Genomic DNA, 23,506 nt, shown 5'->3' on the forward strand with positions numbered 1-23,506 from the left:
TTCAGTGCACCAGTAAATATGTTATGACTCATCATGGTCATTATTCTTAGTATGCTTGCGTGGAACTTCTCTTTCTGAAGACATCAACCCACGGTGCATGTATGAAACACATCTTCCAAGCAGATGTACCTGAAGTGAGTACAATACAGGTCTTAGACACTACGAAAGGAAAAGATACATGCAGCTTTGAGATGGAACTATAATCTACTAACAGTTGTGGATTATAGAACTAGTAAGTCAATCAGAATCAGAATAATACTTTTTTGTCTAAGTTATCAAGTGTCTAAAAAAATAAGAAAAAAAAGTATTTGTGGGATTTTGGTGAAACATTGATATGCCCTCAATAAATAATTTGACCATTTTTTACAGAATAACTGACCAGCTCTGACCTGTAGGCAACAAGACCGACTCATTCTTAACACGAAGGCTGCAGTGTGTCATTGTATAGGAATTACCACATCCTCTTCCATGTCTCTGCTCTACATGTGATAAATGCCAAGTCAGAAGTAACCTAGATTTAGGTAACAAAGTTGTAGTTAATCAATGTGGTTCATCTTACGCTTTCTTTCCACCAGACATGGTTATGACCTATTCTAGCATTTCTGTCGCCCGCAAGCCACCCAGAAGCAGATCAGCCCTCCGCTTTTCTAAAAACATGCAGCTGGCCTGTTTTTGACCACGTCAACTAGCACAGATTGATGAGTCAGACATAGTAAAACCGTAAAGAATCCACTGGATATTTCCCAACTTAAAGCAGACAGGCAGACGTTATGCCCTACTTCAGAAATGCTCTCAGTATCAAACTAATGCACGAGATTGATGGAACAAAACTACACCATCATAGCTGGTCGAAACTAGGGGTTAGCCAACTTAAGCAAAGATATTTTCTCTACTCTCCACAAACATAATATTAGGGCAACATAGCAGACTCTTTGTAAACATTGGAATCACTAAACAGTGGCTCCATTTTCTGTGGCATTCCATTGGACTTTATTACTTCTGATTTTTTATATACACTCAAATAGTGTTCTATAGAGGACTTCTGAGGTGTGTCAACAGTCCTTAACTCAGCAGCAAAAGGTGTGTGACAGACAGAGAAGAAAATGTATTGTAACAGGGTTTAGATTAATTCCTTCAGTCAGGTCTCAGCAAAGTAACTGCTATTGCTGTACAGCAGAATCAGCCTTAAGTTGTTGACAGCTGAGTCCTTGGGCTGACCATATGGAAAAACCTCCACAGGGTACCACCAAGTCACACTCATGTGTGAAATCTACATTTTCATGTGAGGGATACTTAAAGCCTTCAGATTACCTAAAACAGAGATGACCAGGTATATGTCACACAAGCCTAAATAAGGAACACGGTTAAACAGCATGCTTTAACTACCTCTCTAACCGCATCAATCTTCATTCCCTCCCTTGGACAACTCTAAGGGACAGTAAGAACCAAAACATTTTCTCTCACTGATGACTGTTTATTGTGTTTCTAAAGGCTTGACTATAGGAGTGAAGAAAGGGGACAAATGGTCTCTAGAGTCTCTTCACCCCCCAAAAATCAGCTTTGGGCCTCTTATTATTCTCTAAAGAGCTATGCTTAATTGCCAAGTGTTAATTAAAGACTTAAAGGGGTGGGCCTGCAGCATCCCATTGCTGTGTACTCATTCGGGAATAACATGCCACAACATGCTATCTCATGGGCATCCTTGATTGCATTACCAACTGCCAACAACAAACAGAGCATCACTTTGTTATCATATGCTGACTAGTATTTTTTAAATGGTCAGAAACATTAGAAAATCAAAAAGATTGTGTGCAGTGAGTGAGACAACGAGTCACCTGGAAATGAATGGGATTATCTCTTTTGTTTTGGTGTCCCCATCTCCACCTCTGAGCACTGTATAAATTACTGCTGTAGAGCCACAGTGACAGATAAGTAGCAGATTACAGAGAGCTGGAGTGGCAAGAATACCCTGTATGCACAGTCACGTGTGCTGACATCTTGTGCCCCCATTCTGGAGAGATGTAATGCTCATTGTGTGATAATGGTTCTCAACATGCCCGAGACAAGATGAAAGAGTTATTTGGGGAATTTGCCAGATGTTTAAGTCACTACGACACACACTGTTGTTAAGTGTGCACCAGCAGAACTGCCGTATGAATAAAATACTGTTGTCAGTGCTTCAGTTGCATTTTACACGAGTGACCTTCTACTTATATATTGACAGTTGCTTAGATCAAATTTAGAAGAAAAAAAGTTTAAATAAAGTAAGTCACTCACTGCCATATCAGTGTGGTAACAGCTGACTCAGATTATATGATGCTGAAATTAGCATTCAGTCAATTTTGCATTTGTGAACACATGCCAAACATGGATCTGTGGCAGCAGTATAATCTCTCTCTTTCCAAATTTGGTTAGATTTAGGACACAGAATTATGTGGTAAGTGTTAGAGGAAAAAATTAGGTTTGATTTTAAATACAGCCCTCACAAAGCATTATGTGACAAGTTATGGGTGAAAGCAGGCTCTTTTAGCTTAGACTCCAGCTCAGTTTAATCTGTGGCTTCACACACGTGAGGAACGAACTGAGCTGCAAACAGGTAGAAAATGTGCATGCTTTTATAAATCCTTATCAACAAGGTCTGTTTACACACCACAAAGTACTGGTGACAGTAATATGTGTTTAGCTGAATGAAAGTGGATCTAATAAAGCTATTTTTCATCTCAGTGGGGGCCACGCTTCAACCTCCTCCCTCTAATATGTGATTGCTTGGCTCTCTACTTTGTTTAACAGTGAACATGCCGCCTGATTCCAAAGAGCTAATTTAAGTCTGCTTGCTTGCTTCTGACAGCTCAGGCATTTATCACACTGTGTCACATTGTAATAGAATTTTATTTTATTCAAAAGATTATACCTGGGCTTTCGGGTGATACTTTCAACTGCCTCTAAAAAATAACCTTTGTTACTTTTCCTTTCCTCATCCCAATCTCTACACTTCTGAGAATCCATCACAGGGTGGTTTTCCTCATGAAAGTCCCTCAGAGGGGTTTCAATGATTTGATTCCCAGCTAAAAATAAAAAAAGTTACCTGGGTATCACCTCAGCATGCCAACTGGACAGATGGTCTCTCATCTTGGCCATATAGCCATGAGAGCTATGCACTCTATTTTTTACACCTCATTTACAGTGGACGAATGCAGGGCCCGTGTCACATCAAAACCAGCAGGAAGCAGATAAATTTGGCAATGGTGCTGCTTGGCTCAGCAGTGATTCACTATCTCACTTCTTTCCCGAGCTAAACATTGGTCATTATCTACCCTATATCCCACTGTGAGAGTATTGTAAGTGTTACTTTGTGTTATCATCTGAAGGGCTTAGGTCCAATATTGTGCACAGCATAACTGTAATACAGACAGTCCAATACATCTGCATGCTACGGCATGTATCCAGCTTCATGCTGTAACCACTTTATAAAAACAAGAACTTTCAAAACAGCATTTTATAGCTTGAAGTCTATAATGGTGATCAGAAAGTCACATTTCATGCTACTTCACAAACTGTTGGTTAATGCAGATGATGCAGTTTTGAAGTCTTGCTACCATCTTTGAAGTATCAGCATGGGAATATTTGGCTCCTGAACAAAAACTTGAAACTGCAACCCACAGAGATCCCCTTCAGCTCACAAACAACCAACAGAGGAAAACTGGCAAAAAGAGTGGTTTAAAAATGTCTAATTCTCTTTGTAATCTGCAATCTCCACAATGAACATGCTGAGTCAACAGGCAACAACATATTTGAACATGAGTTCTTAAAAAGACACGATTAGAGTAAAAAATTACAAAGTTGTTTAGAATGTTACATCAAACATCTTCGATGAAAATATAAAGACTTCTACCGTCCAAACTGTAACAGGCTCGGATATAGATGCAAAGAGAAATTTAGGTCAGCTATTGAATAGAAAAAAAAGAGTGCAAATTACAGTCACTTAAATTGGGTTTTTCATAATGACAGATACAGAACCGTAATTTGTTTGCTCCCTCAATGATGTTTATTAACATATAAAGTACAGAATGTCTGTAATTTAATTCTGCTGGAGAAAATACCGATCTTATTTTTCTGGCATCTTAATATGGCTGCATCGTGCATGGTTTGCCAAAGGTCAAATAATTAAATGACCAGGTGCAAGATACACACCATATCCAGTCACAGCTTGATTTTTGTTCATGATAATGAATCAATGTGGACTGAGTCAATCTAACAAACAGGTGAATATGACAACCTGGTATGTGGTGGTAGGCTGGCTATTGGACTTGGTAGTGGGGACTCATTTGGCAGATTTATCTGCTGCCTGAGTCGCTGCACACAGTAGCAGATGTCTCTGTCATGGCAGACCAATGCCCATTTAAAACAGCCACCAGTTTTCGAAGAACTCCGGGGATCGTTGATTTCTTGATCATGTGGATTACTGGCATTAGTCTAATATGGGAAAAAGAAAGGGGAAAAACTCCTGGAACCAGGTGCCATTGTCACATAAACTATGAAATTGCCAATGAAACAACACATTTGTGTTTGAGACGGAACTGACTTTGAGCAGAAAAAGGGAGGGTGTAGGGTACAGTACATTAGATAAGACGTCTAACTGTGACCGAGTGTGTTTTATCGTAGAACCTTGTGGAAGGATAAATGAGAGAATCCACACTCTTTAAAATTAATTGCAATCTGTAGTAATAACCTTTCTGCAGAGAGACACTGTGGGAAAGAATGGAGCATAGGGGCACCTTTCAGCTGGCAGGGAGATTCTTAAAGACGCCTTAGGGAGTAATCCTAGAAATGGCAGCCAATGGTTTCAGTAGCACATGCTGACTGGTGCTGAGACAGGCCAGCTGTTCAGATAGCTTGGCAGCAAGGCATCTTTAAACAGAGTAGCAGACAGATGTGCTCCTCTCTCATTTAATAACTATTAAGATCAGGGGGATTAGTTAAAAAACTTACAGTATTTATGTCCTATATCATTAGGGCTCCATCCATTTTCTATACCCACTTAATCCGTCGGTCAGGTGGCGGGGGGGCTGGAGCCTATCCCAGCAGTCATTGGGCGAGAGACGGGGTACACCCTGGACAGGTCGCCAGTCCATCACAGAATCACACAGAGACAAACGAGACATACAACCATGCACGCTCACACTCACTCCTAAGGACAATGTTAGAGTCACCAATTAACCTGACATGCATGTTTTTGGATGGTGGGAGGAAGCCGGAGTACCCGGAGAAAACCCTTGCATACACGGGGAGAATCATCATCCTTTTTTGTTTTTGCTCATTCTTAACATTTGTGAGGTTATAATTTTATCAGGTCAACTTTCTCTCCTATTGAACCACCACATACCCATTACATCAGCTAATCTGTTCCCCTGCCTGTCCGGCTCTTTTTCACTCCAACTTTCTCTCCTTCATTTAGGTGTGATGTCTCGAGCCTCTGCCTCCATTCTCCGGAGGTCATCCTCGCTTGTCTCCACTTCAGTACAGACGGCGAGCACTGTGGAAGCCTAGCAGCTCAGCTCATTATCACCCATGCTGGGCCCACAGAGGTCAAGGCAGTGTGGGACATGTCTAAAGCTAGATTTATAGTTGTCCGGAACGTTGCCAGCATCGACGTGACGTCTTCCATTGAGCATTTGAAGTTCTGCGTCAAGGGAATATGTTGCTCTGCAATTCACCGCCATGCCACTAGGGGTGTGTTTCTGTGTGTTTGTGTGGTTGTAGGGGTTATAGCCATATCCTTGCTTTGTCTTCCGGTCACAGTTAACGGCAGTAAACAATTACAACCGAGCTGTATTTGCAGTTGGAGCTCATCAATATTCTCATCATATAATCGCTCTTCGACTTGGTCCATTGTTTACTGATCAAAAACAACTTTTAAAATGACGGTGTAGAAAGAAAAAAAATAGAAGAAAGACCGGAAAAGGCAACTGCCGGAAATTATGTTCCGAGCAATCACAGCCCTTACGGCCCGCGTCGAGGCCAAGTTGACTAAACTAGGTACCGACGTCGTCGACATCACGTTGAAGCATAAACTACAACTAAGCCCTCACAGTTAGCCATCAGGACTTTCCTTTCCCCACACTGGTAAGGTTGGAGTTCTGGTCTCTACAAGTCCACTCCTCTTTACAATGTTGTGTAAGTTCTCTGAGGTTTGAGGGCATTTTTTTTATGCAATTAAACCTGGTAAAGGTCTGAGCTGGACTGGTCCATTGAAACATTTTCTGTTTTAGATTGACTTTGGAATAATTTGATATACAGTTCACGGTCAACTCAGTGGCTGCAAGGTGCCAAGGCCCTGTGGCTCCAAAACAAGCCTAAATCACCACCCCTCCACTGGTGTATTTCATTGTTGTTTGGGTTGTTTGTGCTCATATGCTGTGTTTGGTTTTTCTTCTAAGATGGTGCAGTGCATTGCGGCCAAACATCTCCATTTTGGTCTCCTCTGTCATATGAAATCAATAATGCTGAACTTAGTTTTTCATACACTTCTTTTGCATTTGAGAGAAAAACTGGGGTGTACAATTCATAATCTCGTTCTGACTCATAACTCAGTTAAATATAATAAGCTATATATTTAGAATCACTGCAACTTTGCATTTTCCAAGGATATCTTTATCTCCATGTGGGACTAGGATTGTAGTTGTCTCAATTTTCTCAAAGGCATGGCTGATAGATTGGGAATTTTGAAGACTTTGATGGCGCTTATTTTCTCTTTTTAGAAGAGGTATTAAGGACCTGTCCTAACTTGATGTCTGTTTGAGTTCATTGCCTGTGCAAAGATCAATGAAATTGAATTTTGAAGTGACCAAGCAAAACCAAGCTTTATCCAGGGGATTGCATTTTTCTTGCAGTCTTCCTCACTTCCCACTGTGTCCTCTTCAAAATAAAGTAAGACAACACAGCCATCAGTAAAGTCAGTACTCTTGACTCACCTTCTCCTGGTACTGCCGTCGAGATGAGTCCAAAGATTGGATTAGCGCAGTGGCGTGGCCCACAAACATGGCGTAGCAGGTAGCGCCCACAATCATGCTGAGGATGGTCAGCCACACGTCAGTCATACCCACAGGGGGGTACATGCCATATCCAATACATAACATGTGGCTCATAGCTTTGAAAAGTGCGTAGGAGTACTGCTGTCCCCATGTGTCATTCTGGATGAAACAGAAAGGACATGGGCAGTTAGGGTAAGCACAATGGAACACTCTGGCTTGCGCTTTCTCAAATAAGGGTGTTGATTGCCCCTTAAAGGTCAAGGAGCAGTCTGACAGCTCACACACACACATACACATCCAATTACCTTGGACAAAACTAATGACAGATACACATTTCAGATGGTCTTAGTTAAGGGCAGATAAGCTGGCAGGGTAAAACATACTTTTCAATATGCAAACATTTGGAGCAAGCAGACATTTGGGCAGCAGCCTAAAACAGAGCCCTTAAGAATGGGCAGAGAGAGCGTGAGACACTGGAGGCTTGCATGAGAGAAAGTAGGTCAGCTATTTAGGAAAGTGGGATTTCTCTGTGAGTTTTCTCATTTGTAGATAAATTGCCCCTTTTCCTTTAGATCCTGGTGGTGGTTCATGGCAAATCAATATCAACTCTCTCCTGAGGGTGACATGCCCAGATTGCTTTCAAACTCATTTCCGCCACAGAAAAGCTTGAGCAGTCATGGCTCAGCTGGCAGAGTGGTCATCTTCAAACCAGAAGGTCAGCTGGGCAATCCCCAGTGCGCCCATGTGTCAGTGTGTCCTTGAGCAAGATACTGAGCCCCACATTAACCCCAATATATTACAAAATGTGAGAAACACATGTGAAGTGCTTTGAAGGCGACGAGGTAAAAATTTACTTTTTAAGTGTGGGCCATTCACCAAAAGCTGAAACAGGCAGAAATTGGATTTGTGCATTCTTGAGAAGGTAAGGGACAGTGACCAAACGAGAAAGCCTGACAGTTACTGCTAAAAACAAAAAGGTGAGAAAAAACTACCTTTAATCATTTTAATTCTATTAAATTCGAGTGTTAGTGAGTCTGTCAATACTAACAACCTCTTTGTCAACCAGGTAATGAGAGCAAAATATGAGGAGCTTTACAACAGAGAGGTGCCTGCCCCGGAGGCCTGAATAAATTCAGACTGATATATTTGTTATTCTGTCACAGTGAGAACTATTCTTCTACATAATGCAATTAATTAGTCAGTGTTTACTGTGTGAAACAAAACAAACTCCCCTTTCTGATGTTAATGAGAGGCTACATCCCTCACATGGAAATTTTTAAGTGACTACATTATATTTCATCATATCTCAGGGCCTCTTTACAGCCCACAACACAAAGGCTTGTTGGTTGCTGCCTTCTGAGGAAATGGCCAGTGGAAATTGCGGAAACATGCACTGCACTGAAGCAATATGACAAGAAGAAACACAGCATCATCTAATTAGAACTGCAAGAAAACAACTTGTTAAAAGGCACTTGGCAAGTGAAGCCATGCTCTTGGAGTTAGAGGTATCAAAATAGTTCAATTTGTTAAAAGGAATGTGTTTGATACAAAACAAATTAGTTTATGGCTAACATTTCTTTAGCACTGCTGAAATTAAATTTGAGGAAAATATATTATAAGAAATATTTCTGCAGGATAAAGCTGCCTAACTTTGTTGTGGCTTTACAGTATGCATCACACAGTATTATTTTAGATATTTTTCAATCAATGTAAGGTTATGTATGTTTTCCAGAATAGTACAAGGGGCAAGCATGAAAAGTAATCATATTGAAGCAATATGTTGATGTAGATTCTCAATCATCCAGGTCATGGTAATCCTAAGAGCTTGATTAAGACTTCTTGGATCCGAGAAGTCTTATTCAAGCTCTTAGGATAATCATATAGAATTTTTCCCTTCTGAAACATAAAAATACACTAATGTAATCCAATAACTTTTCATAAAATATCACACAAAGGAATACAAATTAATGGTGACTCTGAACACTGTAGCTCATAACTGATTTACAGAAAAGCTCTTATTTTTTTGTTTGATAGCATCACTAATACAGATTGAAAACCTAGTGTGTCTTTGTTAGACATATCTTGATTTGATGAATTAATCTTAGTGAAGAGACAATAAAGTTTGTTATAGGCCTAACAATCTTGCAATCTAACAATTATTATGCTTCAATTGCTAGATTTATTTATTTTAAAATATTATTCAAACATTGTACATTTTAATAAACATCCTGAAAAGGTTTATACTGTTCTTGTATGATATTGTGCCTTAATCACTGACCATTTTCCTTTTAAATTGTTGACAACTCAGTTCTACGTGACCTATAGATAATCTTCTTACAAGGTGATGTAGGTACTCAAACTGTGGCTAGAAATGCATGTTTCATGGTGGTAAATGGAGAAGAAACCTAAACACAAAAATGACAACATTTTCAGTTAGGTCAGAGTATATATCTTCATATTTCCTTTGGTTAAATTAAAAGTTTGATGAAGACACTGTCTAGTGGTTCCTACTTGGATCTGAAGCACTGACACTGTCCCAGAGGAGTACCCCTCACCTGAGTTTGTGTGTCTACACAAAGGTGTAGGAATAACGCTAAAATTAGCGAAAGAGAGAAGCATCTCATGGGATGGGGGTTTGCAACATCTCCCTTTTGTTACGCTTAAAAATAAAAGAGGCAGTTTCAGCGATACAAGTGAGCCTGTCAGCAAGGCAGTGAGGCATGATGAACCAAGAACATCATACCTTGAAAGATGTAACTAACCATGTGACATCTGTTCTGCAACAGAGCGTTTAACTTACAAGATTCTGCTCCACGTATATATCTGAAAATCAGCTTACTTGACTGTGATTTTTTTTTTTGGTCTAATTATATGTTTACTCTGGATCTAAACTTCCATTATTATTCTCCCTGAACTTACATGAATGCTCAAACAAGCAGTTTGAATATATAGATAAGCAGTACATTAAAGTGAAAACATTCATGTGTTTACTTCTGAAAATGAAATAATTGTAAATAAATAACAGCTCTAATCATTATCTGGACAATATAACAAACAGCTGAGAGCAACAAGTTAAGTAGAGAGAAACATGAGTTCTGTCGAAATGTCACCAAGCAACCTGAACACTTTGACAAGCTTTTATTTCATTACACAAACCCTATTAATTTCTCTCAAGACACATATTGACATTTATATTGACAAATCATCTGTTGGGGAACCACTCTTCTCAGCTTTATTGTTTGAGTTAAATATACGCTGATTTATTGGAATGTTATACTGAGGAGATGAGTGATCACTGGTGCTTGATCAATTTCCACCACAGAACGCTAACAAAAACCTTTGGAGCAAAAACAGTTCGAGAGCATGTAGCACTCACATGAGGCCATCAGTTGTTGGTGACTCAGTCCACTTCCGTAAACTAATGCAAGTTGTAATCTGTAATAAATTAGGTTTTAACAAGGGCTCTGCTCCAGCAGCTGTTTTAACAATGCAACAAAATTAAAGCTCAGCATGAGAGCTCACTGACAATTGTTATATAATATTCAACCAATAACAGACAAGGGCTGTCTGTCCTCCTCTGAAAATCAATGCTCCAAGCACTACTTTCTTACAAAAAAGGGCAGCTGTCGGGAGCTCCTAATAAATACAATCATCACCAAATTGAATTAATGTGGACAAATGCAGTAGATAAATATATTTGATTTAGGGTTTAAAAATGACAGATAAGCAATGCAATCTTTCCCAGGAAGCTTAAGGGGTTTAGTACAGTAATTACTGATGCTGACGGATGAGATAAGACAGAGCATAATCTGATTCGAGCACAACTCTGTGCAGGAAAAGTACTTACCACCATCTTATTTTTGGACACCCAACAGTCGGCAGGGAAGTCCTGCAGCATGGGCACCAGGAACTGCAGGCAGCCATCCCAGTGACACAGCAACAGCATCATGCCGATCAGATTGACTATCCGCACCATGGCGCTGGCTAGGTCATAGGTCATGTGGAAGATCTGAAGGGTGGGAGAGGAAAGAAAGCAAGAAACGGGTTACAGTGATGACTCAACATGCTGACTATCAAATCCCTGAAATCTCCTCAACTGCAAAAGGCATACACAGACATCCTCAGGGAAGATTTTTCTTTCTCTACAAGCAGTGCAACGACCCACTGGTCTATGTTCTTCCCCTATAATGCATCTGGTACATAAATCATACAGCAGTGTACTTCTACAGAAAAAAAGAAGTGTTATTTTGCTCTGAGATGAGCTGGTGGATGCAGATGTTGCTGTTGTACATCCACTGGGGATGGTTAGCATACTGGGATCAGAGCTTTACTTTCCAGTGCTGCTAAATCACTCTTATTAGCCACTCAGCCAAATACAATAATGGTTCGAGTAGAGGTGGCTGTGCTCCTGGGGTGTGTTTGTTCACTGGGTTTGTTAATCCTTATGATAAACATCCTCATAAGGCGCTGCAGGACTGCTAGGCTGGTGTAGACTTTAATGGCCTTAACCATTCAAAGGCTTTTAATCCCATTGAAGACCACGGTGTGTACTACTAACCACTCTGCTTCTTATTAAAATCCACTCTGTGCCATTAAAAGGCTTGTGAGTGAGAGGGGATATTCCATCTTCACTTTGTTGCTCAGCTGTAGGTGATGATGAAGAAGGAAGGTGAAGACATCCTTGTCACCAAAGATTTTTCTTAGTTCTTGTAACAAAATCACTTGGTGTCATTATTTTTCCAGTTTCCAACTGAATGTCTTCAAATGAGATTTTGAATCTTTGTATTTACTCTGAGCCTGTGTGAACAAAGAGGGCTGGTAGGGACTGATGGGCAGTTTGGAAGTAAGGGGGCTGCTGCACCATCAAATCACATCAGATTAAGTTCTGTCAACAAGCTAGCATAAAGCCGGAGTTATGCACAGGAAAATCTCAGAATGGATGGACACATCCTCACACACTCTTTATATGTGCATCCACTCACACATATACACACATGACTAAGTGTGTGCCATGGGCACGTGTATTCATCAAGTCAGCTGGAATCACTCATCCAGCTGAACATTTTTTTCACATGTAACAAAACCCCTCGTTTTCCACATTTTTCTGTGCACACGTGCACATAAAATGCTAGCTATTATTCTTTTTTTGAATAATTTAAAAGCCTTTTCTATAAAGATACCAATTAATATGTTTGCTAATATACAGTGTTCTGTGATGTTGAAATTCCCGATTAAGCTGTCATGGCATTCCATAACACCGAAGGGTTGAATTCCCTCTGTGGCAAATAAATCAATTATAAGGTACCCCTCTTCATCTCATGTACAGAGTCTGATAGATTTTTCATTTGTCAGATCATATTTCCTGACATAAGGAGGAAACTTCATGAAACACAAGCTGCATTTACAGCAATAAAAAAGCGATAAAGTGATATGCAAATTCAAAGACAGGTATTCCTAGGGAATTAAGGATTGACAGAGACTTAAAACAGTGCCTTGTTTTCAGTAATTTTATCACAAATCAGAATAACTGCAAAAGAAAAAGCCTATTTTTTGCCAATACCTATTTCTGAAAAAATCTAAAGTGAATAAAAATATTCAGGTCTAAGGCAGGAACTCATGTGATGTGAAAAGTCATAGATAGGCCATGTTATGGTTGGTTTGTTTCTTTTCCTTCAACATGTTCTGTAGCGCTCTTGTGAATGTAAAGGTCCACACCAAAGAGAGATATTCTTTCTGACAGAAAATGTAGTTCCTGAACTGCCAAAAACTCCTTGTTTGTAGTTCAGGCTGTTATTCCTTGACTTGGAGATACCACAGTGAAACATAGTAGTTGCTCATTGGTTTACTTTAAACAAAAAAATAGCAGCTATGTAGTTTGGTGTGTTTGGGGTACTGGCCAGATGATCAGTACATAATATGATATTACAGTGCTATGTTTTTTCATACCCACTGGATAAAACAAATGTGACCTTCACTCTCCGCAGTACATACTTTGGCATCAGTGAATCACGTCCTAGCAGCTTACTAACGGAGCTTACTAACTGGAGCCTATCCCAACTGTCTAGGCGAGAGGCGGGGTACACCCTGGACAGGTAGCCAGTCTATCACAGCACCACCCAGAGACAACGAGACAACCAAGCATCCACACTCACACTCACTCCTAGGGTCAATTTAGAGCCACCTATTAACCCGACATGCATGTTTTTGGCCAGTGGGAGGAAGCCGGAGTACCTGGAGAGAACCCACCCATGCACAGGAAGAACATGCAAACTCCACACAAAGGCCTCAGCAGGGATTTGAACCAGGAACCCTCTTACTATGAGGTGACAGTGCTAACCACCACATCATCGTGCAGCCACTGGTAAAGTTCTCGTGTGTAATATGTCAGGGATCTATCATGAGGTATGCAATATAAAATCATAACTATCTTGCCCTTAATGTAGTATTGTGTGAAATTAGGAATCCTATTTTCGCAATTCCTAAAGTAGCCACGAAACAAACCTGTAATAAATACAGCCCAGACATCCCAGATCCAAGAGACAGACTAAACACTTGGTGCTGCTCAGGCCTTTTGCATTTTTGCAACCACAGGAGTTTCCCCTTTAAGCATGGAAGGAAAGGATGATATGGCAGATATTCAGGTGATTGCATTTTTTTTGCTTGATGTCTCTAAATCCTACACACTATTCACTGAAACCTGTCATACAAAATGAGGCTGTGGAGTTTGAAGGTCCTAGACATTTACTGGATGCTAATATGATCATATCATCAGGCTATCAAAACTTTGTCATCCCAAACTTTTAGGAGTACAAAACAGCTTCTTTAACAGCAAGTGTCCCCACCATTAAAAATAATTAATGTTAGGGCATGTCACTTTGTATCTTGTCAGTTGGCCTTGAACATGCTAAATTATCCAGTGTCAGCATTTTTGAAGCAGAACAAATTCCTTTTTGTATCCAGTGACAGAGCCTGGATGACTCTTTTCTGTTTAACAATCACTGCTGCTACACTTCTATTGCAGCTTTGCCCCCAAAAGACCTCTAGCACTTAACCACAATGTGGAGAATAAAGCCTATGAGAACTGCGACAGGTAATGCCATGCAAATCTCCAGTTTGTAACCCTGACTGTACCGTCGCTGTGGAAAGGTGATTCCCCTATCTCCCTTCACAGCTGTAATCAATTCAAATACTGCCATACAGAAGAGACTTTGTACAGAATTTGCCCAGGTTTAACTCTTTGAGGGATATGAATGAGGTCTGGGTATCCTTTCTCGTTTGCTTTTCACACCTACAGGCTGTTGTAGATTAAAAAAAAACTAAAGCTACTCAGAGCAGAACTTTGTTGTTCTGTGTAAGTTAGTCACAACAGTAACAAACACAAACATGTAGTGTATATGAACACAACCACATGAACAGCATGCGGTGCAAAAACAGACTGCACACACAGCAATGCCCAACATGGTGTTACATGCAGGATGATGGATTACTGACTACTTTCTTTTAATTGATAGGAACACAGAGAGCGCCTGGCAGTATTAGCATCAGCATAAACAGGACAGCTTTGATTGATGAGGGCGCAGGGAAACAACTCAACAGTTTCTTACAGGGGGGGCTTGTCACTCTATCACTACACTTCTTAGGCTTCTCATTGTATCTGAGTGACTGTGAGGATATTTGCTTATCTATTGTTTTTTGTCTTTGTCAATTTTTTTTTTAAATCAAAAACCTGGTTTAGATTACGTAACCTAATGTAAATCAACTTCTGTGTAGCAATTTTGAAAAAAGAACAGCAACAACATGGTTGAAAGCACTTTGGGGTGGTTTTGCCACAGAAATTGTTACCACATTGCTAACAAAAGATTTTTAAGAAAAAGCAAGGAAGCAGAATTTTACCACTAACTAACTTTTACTCCACCACCACTTTTATTGTGTTTTAGCAATATTTTTTAAAGTGGAATAAATAAATAAAGAGAACATGACAAAAAATGGGATTACACTCAAATTGAACTAATCTGTATCTTTGTCAACCAGCACCCAGGCTCAGACAGGCCGAGAATGGATGAAGGCAGCTGCCGAGTCTTCTCAAACAGATGGAATGAAAAGAGGGGGACCCAGGTGAGAGAATAGTTGCATATGTCCCGTGGTGCTGATGGTGGCCGCCCGGACGCAGTTGATATAGCACGATACCACGGCATCTGCTATTTGCTGCTCATTTTGCTAATGATGATGAATGTTGACTTGATTTTATCTTGACACACAAGAGGAAACAAAATTCTTCACGCATATTGTTCTTCCGATGATGTTTTGCAGACTGAACTTGGAAACATGTCCAGTCTGCAGCAGACCTCCCTGCTCTGCACAATGTGATCTGCTGTGTCACTTTTAAGTTTTATGTTCAGCACAACATTTAAGGCAATCCAAAAGCAAGGTGCTGTTCGTAATGATGTTTTGTAGAGTGCAGATAATTGAAAATATTAATTGTCATATTTTCATTACCTTGGAATGCTCTCCCAAACCCTCAATCATGTTGCACTGCCATGCTATTATAATGGCCCCAAAGGGACAAACCAAACACTGGCCCTTCATAGGATCTTTACTACACTGCAGCCCTTCACATTATTGCAGCAGTTATCAAATAATTATGAACCATATGGATTGCTTTGGGTATAATGCATGGTCAGGCCATATTTACTAATGTTTGATTAATTTTTAATAATTTCATTACACTTACATATATATATATATATAACAATTGCATTCATGCATGATTTGATTTTGAGGAAAATTGTGATTCTTTATTTTTTCGTACAACAGTTATATTGTTTATTTTCCCAGTTCTGAAAATGTGACATATTTGCTCTTCTATGAAGCCGAATGTTCAATGGGTGCTAGAAATCATTGGATCCCAACCTAAGGTCGCAGAGAGAGGGGCTAAAGAAGATGACAAGTGCAAGAGGTCTTCACTCAAAAAATATTACTTTGTATTGTTGCATCAGATTTGGTATCAGGAATTATGGAAAATCCATGGTATTACCAAATTTCTAATATTGTGATACCTTCAGAAGTAAAACTAAATTTGATGGCAGATGAAAATCCGTTTAAAATGGACAACAATAAATTACTTGGTTTTGAGCAATTGCTGAGCTTTAGCATGATTAAAAGAAAACAGTCTTATAGTGTAAATCTACAAACACTTGGCTGATTTACTTCAGAAAGTTTTTTGAATATGTTTATTCTGTCAATTGCAACATGCTGCATCTACTGTCTGATGTAAGCATGATTACTCTTTGATGAGTAACGATGTTCATCAACTATATCAACACATGGGCTGTATACCTCATTGTTATTATTAATCCAACATGATGGCAGATTTGCAGAGCAGGCTTTAGGCAGGGGTTAGATTTCTCACTCCAAATGCCTCGACCAAAATGTCATGCTCATGCATGCTGTCATGGTGGACGAAGCGCATGTGAAGAATGAGAAGTAGGCCTGGGAGTGGACCACAGGGAACACCCTTCCATCATCCGTCTAAACAGACCCGGAGGGCTCAAATCACAAAAGCCACTCTGACTCTGCTCCCAACCAGGATGCACCATCGGATTTGTGCAGGATTACACATTTGGATGTAAAAGTTTTTAAGCAAGTCTATTGTGGGTTTTCACACATGGCTCATTCAGAGTGTTGAGGACCTGTCACTGTTGCTGGCAAGCCTCATTGTGAGCTCAATAATAGCCCATTAAGTCTATTATTCCTGCTTTTCTTATCTCTAAAAGACCAGTCCTTGGTTCGGGTAATGGGTCATTGAGTGGGGAGCTGATTAGCTGATTTACCTTATTTAAATATTTTTGTATGGATTTACTGTGCGGAAAAGAAAGGCGCATCATCCTTCTTTGGACATGTGGTGCAGTCATGTGACTGGCTTCTATCACAGCACTTGACATATTGTTTTGTTTCTCCATAACTGAAGCACAAAACCACTTGGGACAGGCAGGACCATAAATCTCTATAATTCAAGATGCCATAGACAGACATTCTGCCATTTTGTTATATAATAAACACAGGTGTGGCACCTTAAGTCATTTCAGTTTACCGTAAACTATGTTATTCGTTGTCTTTTAAATGTCCTAACCCTCAATAAAAGTCCAACATTCATAAAAAGTGTTTTTTTTTTCTTTTCTTTGTGTGGTGTGTTAGTAATCTCCATTTTACTCACACACTGATACAATATTAGCTCAATGATAAAGCATCAGCAGTTGATTCTGCTTCTGATAAAATTGATAAACTCCCACAGCTTCACCGTAACAACACCGGTTGTTGGTCAGAGACCGTTTCTGTTCATGTCCGTTATCATTGCTTAATTATCTCTTTTTTTTTTCTATTTGTCATATGTGCAAATTAAAAAGACCTCAGCTCTTGTCTCACAAACTTATCTCCATCCATGCGAAAAACAACATTTAGTTGGCCAGTTGAGAAAGTTATGCCTTGTACATCAGGGATGATGAGAGGAAGCCCCTGAGCGCTTAGTCATTAGTGCACTGCCTTGAGTCCACTTTAACAGGATGACTAATCTCAACCGATTCACTGTTTCATCAACAAGAGACAACTCCAATGAGGCGAATATCCGGTCACAGTATTATTTTTATCCCGATGAAGACTGACAAGAGGAAACTGACAAGAGGGAGACGGTGAGACACATTATGACAATCTGGTCTGCATGTATGTGTGTGTGTGTTTGCGTAAGAGTCTGATAATATCTGCCCACCATGTTGAACGCCATTATGCGTGACAGTGTTAATACTGGCATGAAGCCACTCCCACTAAAACCTCCTTGTTTGTAAACAACATTCTGTCAACATGCCGGGCGCTAAAACACTCTTACATCTGTTTGGAAGGGAATGGAAGTAATCAGAGCTAATTTATGATGCCTGCGACAAAAAAAAGGACATATAAGAAGATTTCATGAGCTGGCGGGGAATCAGGGCATTGCTTTACTTATGCAAAAATTATACTGATGGTGTTAGTGGTGATCGGATTAGAGTCTTTGAGGGGGTAAAGATGATGATTGATTTTATATGACTGCAGTTTCACACGGCACTTTTTCTGCTCAAACATCCTAGGAGTATTTTCCTATTCCACATTTTGAACTTGCTAATCATATGTGAAGAGCAAGTGTCACATAATTTGATTAAGCAACAATAAAATGTGTAGATAAGTCTTTAAAACGATTCATGAGAAATAGCAAGATGTACTTTTCCAGTTTCTATTTTCACCTCTGTTTCAGGTTCTGCCTTGTACAGGGGTGCTTTGAAGTAAATATGGAGTAAATACATACAATAGTTGGTCATTCCAAGAAGATTAACATGTAATATGCAAAGTATCTGAATCTTTTCAGTATGATAGGTGACCACATGTGGGTGTACCTCAGTGACTGAAACAAAATGTGTTTAGTAATTATTGATCATACTGCTTACACCTGCACATCAGCTCTGTGGAGTTTCAGCCCATTCCTCCATACAAACCAAATTGAACTAGATTTCTTCTCATGAAATGCACCTTTGGGTGATTTTAATTTATCTTGGATTAAGGTTGTTTAACTTGGCCGATACAAAACATACATTTTAGTATTTTTTTAAGGATTATTTGATAAAACAACTTATGTGCTTGTCTAGCTTGTGGACACATGTTAGATTTTTTTGGTATAATTAAAAACTTGATGAAACTTGATGAAATATTTCCAAATATTTATAACCACACAGACTGAACATGAAAATTACAAAAGCGCCTGGATAAAACACACATAACATGAGCTGGCTTCCATTCACTAGCAAAGCAAACAAGTTTCCAGATTGGTTTAAGGTAAATAAACTTGGTTACTTAGTAGTGCCAGAGGTGGCAGTATAGACTACATTGCTAGTGGTTGTAATTCAATAAAAGAAGAAGCTGTCCTAACCGAAAACCTGAGAAGAGAAAAGATAAATCACAAACAAATTATAAAGACAACAAATCCTGTGGTGGACATCTACAAGAGGAAAATAGAGACTCCTCGTTTTCAAGATTTACTTTTATATCTGGGAAAGACAACATTTTTTTTTAGAAGATGCTGTCACGTGAGTGTGGTTGCCAGCTCAGAACCTTAACAGATGGTGAGTCATATTGGTTTTTAATATTTTCCAATTCAGACTTATCTATTTATATTCTCCTACTACATATCTAGTCCTCTTCAAAGCTGGCAAAAAACATTTCAAGCAAGCATTGTTTTGCACCTAAATGGAATTTTTTTGATTCTTACCACTTCCATTCATATTATCTCATGCACATTTTCTAAATATGCATCTAAAACAGCAATTGAAACCTGCGTATGGATACTTTTCTGATGGAGAGACTTTGCAGAGATTTGTTGTCATACGCGCCTCTAAAATGAGCTGCAGACTGATTACATACTCATGCATGGGAAACTGGGTTACAGCTAACCTAAAATTTTGTATGAATGAAACCATGTACGCATCTGCAAAATCCCAAGTGGTTCACTCACTATCGCAGAAACACACTATTTCCTCTTTGAGTAATTTTTATTGATTGACCTCTCTTGGGGAGAGTAACAATGGTCCCAAATTTTCATTGTGTGTCTCAGTGGATTCATGAAATCCAAACTCTTTACTCTTCCAAACGTTCTGCATATGTGCCAAAATTCTCGTCTCAGGCTTTCACCCAGAACAAACCGAGAAAGCTGTTACACCAAGGAAGAAGAAGTCGACAACATAATAATTAAGATTGATGGCATGTATCTAATTAGTAAAAAAAAGTAAAGTATATTTGAATTAAAAAGTGTACAGAGCTGTCCAATTCACAGCTGGATATGGTACCAATATCCTACCAGATAAATTATTTTTCAGTTGTTTTGGTCTGTGAGGTAACAAGTCAACAAGAAAAGTCTTTACAGACAAGTTGAAAGAAGGCATATGTTTACCTATTGAAAATGTTTTCTCCTCTTGTGCTTGTATACTGGGACAAGGAAAGTAGACCAATTAAAACATTCTGATTTAAGAACCACTGTATGATAAAATATGAGCTTGTTAATTCCCTGAAGATGGTCATGAGGACATGAATTTACGCCAAAGCCTTATCTGTCGGGTAACAGTTTGAATCGGTCTTTTATTTCAATAAGTCTATTTAAATGGAAGGTTTAATAACAAAATAACATCCTTCTCAGATTGTAAGATACCTTGGCAAGAATTGGCTTGACTTGATCTCTAGTTGTTCCACCCTAAACATTGAAATATGGAGAAAAACACAAACTTGTCATCCTTATCTTTTGTTGAGCTGCAGCATGTGTGATCAAAATTATGCACCCGTGTTTTGAATTGCTTTCCCTTTTGCTCTTTTCTGGGAAGACTCAGAGGAGCAGTTTAGGGGTCAAGACTCATGCTCAAGGACACTAGAACATTTTGTGGTTACGTGCCAACATGTCTGAGCCTGTGGGTACTAGCGCCATATATTCCCCAGAGGACATGCAATTACAGTCCGTGTCAACAAAGCTGGCTAAAACATGTAAACACACACACTCACTGACAAAAAAAAAAAAACACAACCTACACGCATACATGGATTACAGCTACTCTCACACACAGAGTGATTACAACCCACAGTATCTATTTGCTATTGCAAGTCATAGAGTCTGTCCTGATCTGTCGAGGTATCTTATGAAATTAAATTCAATTTGACCTCCCAAAACATTTATTCTTTATTATCTTTAAACATTTATTTCTTTCTGTCTCTCATTAATGTTATTTCAATCATACTGACTCTGACCGGGCAGTACAAATGTGTGAGTTAGCTAACTGTCCCCAAAGGATTATAAAACAGATTTATGACGTGTTAGACCAAACTACTGCTGTGAGAGAGCAGGTCAGGCTGTCCCAATTTGTTCCAGAGTGAGGATATGAGGCAAAAAAATGATTAGCTTAGTCATCGTTGGAAGATTTTTTGTGATATTTGTCAAAAAGCAATTTGATTAGGACATATATGTGAATATATACTTATCAATGTAATTTCAGTGTTTCCAAAACACACCACAGTGCTCAACCCTGAAAACGCTTTCCTATGAGATACAGTCCCGTCTGTTCCGTGCACTGGCTATTATCATGCTTCTTTGTCTCGTTCTAAATTTCTTAGAAGCTTTATTCATTGCATTTTATTACCTCAGTGCATGAAAAACATTTATAATTTCAAGAATTTGCTCCCCTGGTGAGTTAGCTATTGTGAACATTTCCCAGAAGAAGTGTCCTCTGTGTGACTTCTTACAGGAGAAAAAAAAAAGAATCATACTATGATAACAAAAAAAGCATTTGTGCAGGATCGTTATTACCTTGCAGATGCTTGTGAATTGTGAGTAAAATAAATCTGTCATCACAGGTCTGAGATTTCTGCAATGTCAGACTAGTACACGTCTCCCTGCAGCACCATATTTAGAAAGGCAAGCAATGCTGCATGGCATTCAGTCATGATACCAAGGTTGATAAATTGCACAGTGTCATAGATTACAATGACACCGCCTCGATTCTGTGAAAACTAATAGAATTAATAATCATTTAGTTTCCTCTTAGAGGATCACTCTGTGCTTTTATTCATGGAAAAGTAGGAACACAATAATACATTAATAGAGAATGAGAATCTCACAATTATTTTCTCCTAAAAGTTCAGTTTGTTGATGAACAGAAGGAAGTGTGAACTGAGCCAAATCATTCAAATGATAATCAGATGCATGCATGTTGGTGTGTGCTGTGTGGTGTCAATAGGAAAAGTCAAAAAGCCAAGTCAGGTGGTGAGATCTTAGCGACAAGTTACTCCGCAGTGACAGATGACATTTCTGCGAGGTTGGATCTGGAGTAATGTGGCGCTAAGGCAAAGCTGGCCTTTCACTCTCACTGCCTAACTAGCATTCATCAGAAAACCTTGACACTCAAAGTTGCACGTACATACAGCATCCACACAAGCATAAACCATGCAAATGGCACTGGGTCTGTGAGAGTAAAATACCCCCTCTTTGTAGTATCGTTTCAGTTTTAGAAGCCACTGTCATCACTTTCCTACGATGTCCTGATAGTTTGTTTTCTTTATATACATATATAAATCATGATTATTTTCCCCCAATCATTAGTTTGTGTGTGGTTTCTAAAGCAGAGCACTAGTCTTGAGTGATGATCAATTACACCAAAGCAAAGAGGCATTGCTATAAGCTAAAGCAAGCTTTTTTTCATGGTTTCCTCCTTTTTCCTATTTTTTTTTTTTTCATTTCCTTGATTTCTCCACCCCCAACCTCCGTTGTCGCCTTAGTGCAGAGTGAACATGTGACAGCGCACTGTCAGTGAGTCTGTTGTATTCAAATTCTGGTTTGGCCTAAATTCCTGCCTTCATTTTGGGTTCATGGGCACAACAGTAGGTATGAGCGGAGACACAGAGCGACAAGGGGTGTCTCCCCAGTGATTCATTTGAACTTTTCCTCTCTTTGAAATGGCAACACAGAGAACCTGCATGATTAATGTCACCACACTTCTATCCACTGCTCTATCCAGAATGCGAGCTGAATCTTTGAAAACCTGCAACTTTAAGGAGTTTCAGTGGGCAGGTCTGCATATATATGTGATTTGATTGGCAATCAGTTAGCTATTCAATTTTTTTCAGCTGTCATTCTAATGTTCATGAACACACCCACTAACCAAGAGTAGCACTGCATGAAAAAAATAGTTATATTCATATTATCAAAACAGACTCATTTATGGAAAGCAACACAGCAGTGTTTGTATATACTGTTGTGCTTGTGATCAGTTCAATGTGGTACAAAGGAGCAAAATCTCTAACTTAAATAGAATTTGTATGTACCTTTCATCTGTACTGTCCATTGCACATTTACTGTGACAGACAGCTGGGTGCCGCGCTGCCATGTTCTTTTTAGAGAGAATAGGCTTATACTTGGCAACTCATCCAAGCAATCCACTCTTGTTCCGTCTTTTCTCGTTGCACTGTCATGAACTGTTACATTTAACATGCTAAAGTACACCCTCTTTTATTTCTAAGGATTTACATATCAGGAAATAATAATAAAATCCTTTGGTTCTTACCACATCACAAACTTGGGTAAGTACAACAAAGGATGAACAATAGTACATGACATGTTAAACTGTCTCATTATTTATTTAACACAGACTAAGCCAAAATACAAAGACAGTGTGAGGAAAACTAAGTGCACCCCATGAACTGACAGTTTTTAGAGACACCTTCAGCAGCAACAACTTACAATAATAGTTTTCTGTATGAGGTTATTATCCTCACACACCAATGTGGAGTAATTTTGGCCCACTTTTCTTTGCAAAGTTGCTTCAGTTAATACAGTTTTGCTGGCATTAATTTATGCATAGTTCTCTTAAGATCCTACCAAAGTATTTCAATCAGGTTCAGCTCTAGACTTCGGGGTAATT

At 39.2% G+C, this 23,506-nt stretch overlaps 1 protein-coding gene across 1 annotated transcript in view; it reads right to left on the reverse strand.

Moving 5' to 3' along the window:
- The window catches only part of hcn4 (hyperpolarization activated cyclic nucleotide-gated potassium channel 4), a 69,308-nt gene that overhangs the window by 18,188 nt on the left and 27,614 nt on the right, over window positions 1-23,506 (reverse strand). The window contains exons 3-4 of the mRNA XM_072381213.1: window positions 10,879-11,040; window positions 6,972-7,190 (exon numbers count right to left, since the gene is read on the reverse strand). Of these exons, the coding sequence (XP_072237314.1) occupies window positions 6,972-7,190; window positions 10,879-11,040 (381 nt within the window). The remainder of the gene's footprint in view (window positions 1-6,971; window positions 7,191-10,878; window positions 11,041-23,506) is intronic.

The sequence above is a fragment of the Leuresthes tenuis genome, unplaced genomic scaffold, assembly GCF_036924035.1.
Source record: "Leuresthes tenuis unplaced genomic scaffold, fLeuTen1.0.hap1 SCAF_2, whole genome shotgun sequence".
Lineage (NCBI taxonomy): Eukaryota > Metazoa > Chordata > Actinopteri > Atheriniformes > Atherinopsidae > Leuresthes > Leuresthes tenuis.